At 34.4% G+C, this 8,275-nt stretch overlaps 1 protein-coding gene across 1 annotated transcript; it reads left to right on the plus strand.

Moving 5' to 3' along the window:
* Window positions 1-4,163: 4,163 nt before the first annotated feature.
* On the plus strand, window positions 4,164-6,817 carry LOC137635378 (MARCO-like protein). The gene is made up of 2 exons (XM_068367847.1): window positions 4,164-4,338; window positions 6,594-6,817. Exons 1-2 carry the CDS (start codon window positions 4,164-4,166, stop codon window positions 6,815-6,817), a joined length of 399 nt encoding a protein of 132 aa, XP_068223948.1.
* The last annotated feature ends 1,458 nt before the right edge of the window (window positions 6,818-8,275 follow it).

Below are 8,275 nucleotides of genomic sequence, written 5' to 3' on the forward strand. Positions count from 1 at the left end.
AATATTTTTTGATATTCGGTTTTCTTATTTTGTTCATATGTCGTGGAACCTAAGGCAGAAAAAATAATAAAATATTTACTAATTGTATAGTGAAGTGATAAGAGACTACTAAAACGATAATTACATATATCAATGGGAAGGATATTCAAACGATTGATACGTCCAATAATTTTTATATATATGTTTTCTCTCTCTCTCTCTCTCTCTCTCTCTCTCTCTCTCTCTCTCTCTCTCTCTCTCTCTCTCTCTCTCTCTCTCTCTCTCTCTCAGAATTTAATTTTGATAATAATATTGTGACGAGAAATGTAGACCAGCTCCCATCTAGTTTTCTGTCTCTGTTTGTCACTTGTAATGACTTTGCAAATACATTATATTAACTTTCAAACTCCTAATCACATTTTGGAAATGCAATATATCTCTGAGACCTTCCACAGTTACATATACAGTGGATAGATTTCTCTTATCAGTACCCAATTCTTTCCACACCGGAAATCAGAATAATCATGGATATATATAATACAAGAACTCATCATATCTCATCTTATTACCAATAGAAAATAAATAATGACGCCATATTATCAATCTCTTTCTTTTCGCTAATAACTGATCCACACACGGAAATCAAAAACAGTTGGAATAAATTAAATCACAATGTAATCGTAATTTTTTCGGTGATCATGAGTATTCGACGACGGTGGATGTTGTAATGGGTGACACAATGGGAAAATCCATTTGCCTTAAGGTGCCCTGATAACTTCCTGATCTCAGGTATACGTGACGGTAACGCCATCTATTGCATTTTTTAAGCACTTATGAGAATTTGGCTCATTTTCTACGTCACACGGAGATGGAAAGCAGTTTGATAGAGATATTTAAGTTGCGGGAATTCTATTGCATTTCCAGACTGCATTAACTACACTGCATTGTCATATATTTGTAATGTATTCTGCGACATAGGAATGACAGGTTACATAACATAATGGAAGTTAACGAGAGAGAATATGGTTTACGGAAATTGCAAAGATGACAAGAGAAAAAAATATTATAAGAAAACGCTATAGGAATACTTTCCATTTCATGTAAGTAAGTCTGTAGAAATGTCTTATAGATGCTTTCCGTAACGTATAATTGTAAATCAAAATAATAATAACTTTCCGATGGTAGTTCTTACAAGTCGTAATGAGAAATCCTTTCCCTCTAAGACGAAAAAATTTTAAATGAAATAAAATAGTCATGATGCGATCCGATTCAATTGAAGGAGGTTTTTAATTTTACGTTTCTTAGGAAATTGAATGTGTGTAAACAGAGAATACGCCTGGCGGTTTAAAAGCCTTGAGGGTTAATTAAAGAAAGGACGTATCCCTAAGAAATAGGAAAACAAATCACTATCGGAAATAAAGTCTTTGTATTATTGCAATTGTAAGCACCATCGTCACTACTACTACTACTACTACTACTACTACTACTACTAGTGGCCAGCTCTGCATGAGTCAAGTTTGACTCATTGGGTTGGTTAATCTTCACCTTTTAATGATAAAAACTACTACTACTACTACTACTACTACTACTACTACTACTAGGTAGTAGGTTGGGCAGGGCACCAGCCACCCGTTGAAATACTACCGCTAGATAGTTATTTGGTTCATTAACGGACCAGACAGTACTAGATTGGATCCCTCTTTCTGGTTATGGCTCATTTTTCCTTTCCCTAAACGTACACCGAATTGTCTGGTTTCTTCTTTCCACATTCTTTGCTGTCTTCATACACCTAAAAACGCTGAATTTACCAAAAGATTCTTCTTTGCTGAAGGGGTTAACTACTGCAATGTAATGGTTCAGTGGCTACTTTCCTCTTGGTAAGGGTAGAAAAGACTCTTTAGCTAAGGTAAGTAGCTGTTCGAGGAGAAGGACACTCCAAAATCAAATCATTGTTCTCTAGTCTTGGGTAGTATCATAGTTAATGTTGTTACTGTTCTAAAATATTTTATCCTAATTGTTCATTACTTTACTTGTAGTTCATTTATTTTCTTATTTCCTTTCCTCAATTGCTATTTTTCCCTGATGGACCCCTAAGGCTTAAAGCTTCTTTCTTTTCCAACTAAGGTTTAGCTTAGCTACTACTACTACTACTACTATTGCCACTGCTGATGATGATGATGATAATAGTAACAAAGATGGTGAAAAGATAAAAATGATAACGATAATTTTATTATTATTATTATTATTATTATTATTATCATTATTATTATTATTATTATTATTATTATTATTATTATTATTATTATTATTATTATTATATGAATCTTAATTTGCACTACTGACGCTACTATTACTACTGTTTTATATATATATATATATATATATATATATATATATATATATAAATATATATAAAAGTATATATATATATATATATATATATGTATATATATATATATATATATATGTAAAGTATATATATATATTATTTATATATATATGTATATATACATGTATATATATATATATATATATATATATATATATATATATATATATATATATATATATATACTGTATTTGATACCATTGCCAGACTTATAGCTAATTGGCCTCTCCCTGTCCCTCAAGGAGGGGGAGAAAGTAGTCTTTCACTGGTGAGAGAGGAATATCTGACAGCTACTTTGTGTCTGTGTGCATATCTATATAAATACTTAGCCTTCATTTTTGGCAGGCTGTGTACAATAATAATAATAATAATAATAATATTAATATTAATATTAATATTAATATTAATATTAATATTAATATTAATATTAATATTAATATTAATATTAATATTAATATTAATATTAATATTAATATTAATATTAATATTAACAATGACAATGACAATGACAATGACAATGACAATGACAATGACAATGACAATGACAATGACAATGACAATGACAATGACAATGACAATGACAATGACAATGACAATGACAATGACAATGACAATGACAATGACAATGACAATGACAATGACAATGACAATGACAATGACAATGATAATGACAATGATAAAAGAAATGCAAATCGGGATCTAAAATCAATACCCAGAACCAAATTATTTCCAAATGTCAATGGAGTCGAAATCCCCCTTTTTTCACGTTACATTTAAAATAGTGAAAAATGCATTTCCGGATTCATATCATCTCCAAAATTTAATGAGGTCATCCATGACCTGAAATCTATCTATGGTGAGAATTTTGATGTGATCCTGTCCACAGGCAGACAGACGTTCAAGCAAATAGATAAGTAAACCCACTCAATTTTATAATTTCCTTGCCGGTGATATATATATATAAAAAAAATATTAATAATAATAATAATAATAATAATAATAATAATAATAATAATAATAATAATAATAATAATAATAATAACAATAATAATAATAATAATAATAATCTGTAGAAATACAACTACCGAGCGCTGCTAAATCACTAAGGAACGACACAACAAAGGCAGAGATCGGAGAAAGGCAGAACTCATAATACCTTTGCTAGGGAGCCTCGGCTCCTCCTAATTACGGAAACATCTGTTGCCGGAAATTGTTACCCATTGTGAGCTTGGCGTTACGGATGAATCGTAACGACAGCTTTCTATCTCTCGAACACGTTATTGTGGTGTTTCCTGAAAACAAAAGTGATTCGGGTATCTTTACGGAGATGGAAAAAACAGGTAGCTTCACGGAGATGGAAAAAACAGGTAGCTTCACGGAAATGGAAAGAACCGATAGCTTTACGGAGATGGAAAGAACGGATAGCTTTACGGAGATGGAAAGAACTGGTAGCTTTACGGAGATGAGGGGAATGGGTAGCTTTACGGAGATGGAAAGAACGGGTAGCTTTGGGTAGCCTTAGGGAAATGGAAAGAAAGGGTAGCTTAACGGAAATAGAAAGAACGGGTAGCTTTACGGAAATGGAAAGAACGGGTAGCTTTACGGAGATGGAAAAATGGGTAGCTTTATGGAGATACAAAGAATGCTTAGCTTTACGGAGAGGGAAAGAATAGGTAGCTTTACAGAGATGGAAAAAATGGGTAGCTTTACGGAAATGGAAAGAACGGCTAGCTTCACGGAAATGGAAAGAACAGGTAGCTTTATGGAGATGGAAAGAACGGGTAGCTTTACGGAGATGGAAAGAATGGGTAGCTTTACAGAGATGGAAAGACCGGGTAGCTTCACGGAGATGGAAAGAATAGGTAGCTTTACGGAGATGGAAAGAACGGGTAGCTTTACAGAGATGAAAAGAACGGGTAGTTTTACAGAAATGGACAGAACGGGTAGCTTTACGGAGATAGAAGGAACAGGTAACTTTACGGAAATGGAAAGAACGGGTAGCTTTACGGAAATGGAAAGAACAGGTAACTTTACGTTAAAGGAAAGAACAGGTTACTTTAAGGAAATGGAAAAAACCGGTAGATTTTTTAAAAATTGAATGAACGGGTAGATATTCGGCAATTGTAGAAACATGTAGCTTTACAGAAATTTCAGGAATGGATAGATTTATGGAAATGGAAAAAAGGGGTAGCTTTACGGAAATTGGAAAAAAACCGGGTAGCATTATGGTAATTGAAAAACTGGTAGCTTTACAGAAATGGGAAGAATGCGTAACTTTATGGAAATGGAAAATACATGTAGCTTTACGTAAATTGATTGAACAGGTAGATATTCAGCAATTGAAGAAATATGTAGTTTTACGGAAATTGAAGGAATGGGTAGCTTTACGGAAATAGAAAGATCGGGTACTTTTACTGAAATGGAAAAAAAACGGGTTGCTTTATGAAAATGATAAGAACAGGTAGCTTTATGGAACTGGAAAGTATATGTAGCTTTACGGAAATTGATTGAACGGGTAGATATTCAGCAATTGAGAAAACATGTAACTTTACAGAAATTGAAAGTATGGGTAGCATTCCGGGAATAGAAAGAATGGATAGCTTTACGGGAATGGAAACAACGAGTATCTTTACAAAAATAGAAAGCACAGGTAGCTTTACGGATATTGATTGAACGGGTAGATATTGAGCAATTGTAGGAATATGTCGCTTTACGGAAATTGAATGAATAGGTAGATTTATGGAAATAGAAAGAATGGGTAGTTTTACGGAAATTGATTGAACGGGTAGATATTCAGCAATTGTAGGTACATGTAGCTTTACGGAAATTGAACGAATTGGTATATTTATGGAAATGGAAAGAACGGGTAGCTTTAGGGAAATGGAAAGAACGGGTAGCTTTATGGAAATGGAAAGAACAGGTAGCTTTACAGAAATAGAAAGAATGGGTAGCTTTACGGAAATGGAAAGAACGGGTAGGTTTACAGAAATAGAAAGAACGGGTAGCTTTACGGAAATGGAAAGAACGGGTAGCTTTATGGAAATGGAAAGAACAGGTAGCTTTACAGATATAAAAAGAACAGGAAGCTTTACGGAAATGGAAAGAACGGGTAGCTTTATGGAAATGGAAAGAACAGGTAGCTTTACAGAAATTGAAAGAACGGGTAGCTTTACGGAAATGGAAAGAACGGGTAGCTTTATGGAAATGGAAAGAACGGGTAGCTTTACAGATATAAAAAGAATGGGAAGCTTTACAGAAATGGAAAGAACGGGTAGCTTTATGGAAATGGAAAGAACAGGTAGCTTTGAGGAAATGGAAAGAACATGTAGCTTTAGGGAAATTGAAGGAATGGGTAGCTTTACGGAAATGGAAAGAACGGGTAGCTTTACGGAAATTGATTGAAAGGGTAGATATTCAGCAATTGAAGGAACATGTAGCTTTACGGAAATTGAAGGAATGGGTAGCTAGTCAGAAATTGAATGAACACATATCCTTTCAGAAATTATGTTGAGTGGTAGCTTTAAGGAAATTGAAGGAAAAGGGGTCATTTAAGAAATTGAAGGAACCGGGAACTTTTCAGTAGTTATAGGAGCGGTAGCTATTCAGAAGATGAAGAAATTGGTATCTTTTCAGAAATAGAAGCAACGAGCGTCTTTTCAAAAAGGCAATGAACAGGCAGCTTTTCAGAAATTGTAGGACTTAGTAGCATTACGGAATTTGAAGGACGGTGAGCTTTTAAGAAATTGAAGGAATGGTTGCGATTCAGAAGTTGAAGAAATAGGTAGCTTTTCAGAAATTGAAAGAATGGGTATCTTTTCAGAAACTGAAGGTATTGGTATATATTCAGAAACTGAAGGAATGGGTAGCTTTTAAAAAATTGAAGGAACGGGTAACTGTTCAGAAACTTAAGGAACAAATACATTTATGGAAATAAAAAGATTAATTACCTTATCGGAAATTGAAGGAATGGGTAGCTTATTGGAAATTTGAGGAACGGGTAGCTTTTCAGAAATTGAAGGAATAAGTATCTTTTCAGCAACTAAAAGAAGGGGTAGCTTTACAACAATTGAAGGAACGGGTATCTCTTTAGAAAGAGAAGGAACAGGTAACTTTTCAGAAACCGAAGGAACACATGCCTTTACGAAAATAAAAGGAACGGGTAAATTATCGGGAAATGAAGGAATGGGTATCTTTTCAGAAACTGAAAGAATGGGTATCTTTTCAGAAACTGAAGGAATGAGCAGCTTTTCAGAAACTGAAGGAATGGGTAGCTTTTCAGAAACTGTAGGAATGGGTAGCTTTTCAGAAACTGAAGGAATGGGTAGCTTTTCAGAAACTGAAAGAATGGGTATCTTTTCAGAAACTGAAGGAATGGGTATCTTTTCAGAAACTGAAGGAATGAGCAGCTTTTCAGAAACTGAAGGAATGGGTAGCTTTTTCAGAAACTGAAGGAATGGGTAGCTTTTCAGAAACTGAAGGAATGAGCAGCTTTTCAGAAACTGAAGGAATGGGTAGCTTTTCAGAAACTGAAGGAATGGGTAGCTTTTCAGAAACTGAAGGAATGAGCAGCTTTTCAGAAACTGAAGGAATGGGTAGCTTTTCAGAAACTGAAGGAATTGGTAGCTTTTCAGAAACTGAAGGAATGGGTAGCTTTACAGAAATTGAAGGAACTGATAGTTTTTCAGAAAATGAAGAACAGGTAACTTTTCCGAAACTGAAGGAACAGATACCCTTACGGAAATAAAGGGAATAGGTAGCCTATCGGAAATTGAAGGACTAGGTAGCTTATTGGAAATTTGAGGAACGCATAGGTTTTTGGAAATTGAAGTAATGGGTATCTTTTCAGAATCTGTAGGAATGGGTAGCTTTACATAAAATGGAGGAACGGGTAGCTTTTCAGAAAGTGAGGGAACAGGTAACTTTTCAGAAACTGAAGGAATGGGTAGCTTTTCAAAAACTGAAGGAATGGGTAGCTTTTCAGAAACTGAAGGAACTGATAGTTTTCAGAAAATGAAGAACAGGTAACTTTTCCGAAACTGAAGGAACAGATACCCTTACGGAAATAAAGGGAGTAGGTAGCTTATCGGAAATTGAAGTAACCGGTAGCCTATCGGAAATTGAAGGACCGGGTAGCTTATCGGAAATTTGAGGAACGCATAGGTTTTTGAAAATTGAAGTATTGGGTATCTTTTCAGAAACTGTAGGAATGGGTAGCTTTACATAAAATGGAGGAACGGGTAGCTTTTCAGAAAGTGTGGGAACAGGTAACTTTTCAGAAACTGAAGGAACAGGTGCCTTTACGGAAATAAAAGGAACGGGTAGCTTATTGGAAATAGAAGGAATGGGTATCTTTTCAGAAACTTTAGGAATGGATAGCTTAACAGAAATTAAAGGAACGGGTAGCTTTTCAGAAATTGATGGAACGGGTAACTTTTCAGAAAATAAAGGAACAGATACCTTTACGGAAATCAAAGGAATAGATAGCTTATCGGAAATTAAAGGAATTGGTATCTTTTCAGAAACTGAAGGTATGGGTAATTTTACACAAATTGAAGGAACGGGTATCTTTTCAGAAATTGAAGGAACCAGTAGCTATTGAGAAATTGAAGGAATAGGTACCTTTTCAGAAATTGAAGGAGTGAGTAGCTATTCAGATATTGAAGGAATGCATAACTTTTCAGAAATTAAAGAAACGAGTAGCTATTCAGAAATTGAAGGAATGGATACCTTTTCAGAAATTGAAGGAATGAGTAGCTATTCATAAAATTGAAGGAATGCATAGCTCTTCAGAAATTGAATTAACGAATAGCATTCAGAAATTGAAGAATTGAAGGAACGGGTAGCTATTCAGAAATTGAAGGAACGGGTAGCTTTTCAGAAATTAAAGGAAGGTTAGCTATTCAGAAA

The sequence above is a fragment of the Palaemon carinicauda genome, chromosome 3, assembly GCF_036898095.1.
Source record: "Palaemon carinicauda isolate YSFRI2023 chromosome 3, ASM3689809v2, whole genome shotgun sequence".
Lineage (NCBI taxonomy): Eukaryota > Metazoa > Arthropoda > Malacostraca > Decapoda > Palaemonidae > Palaemon > Palaemon carinicauda.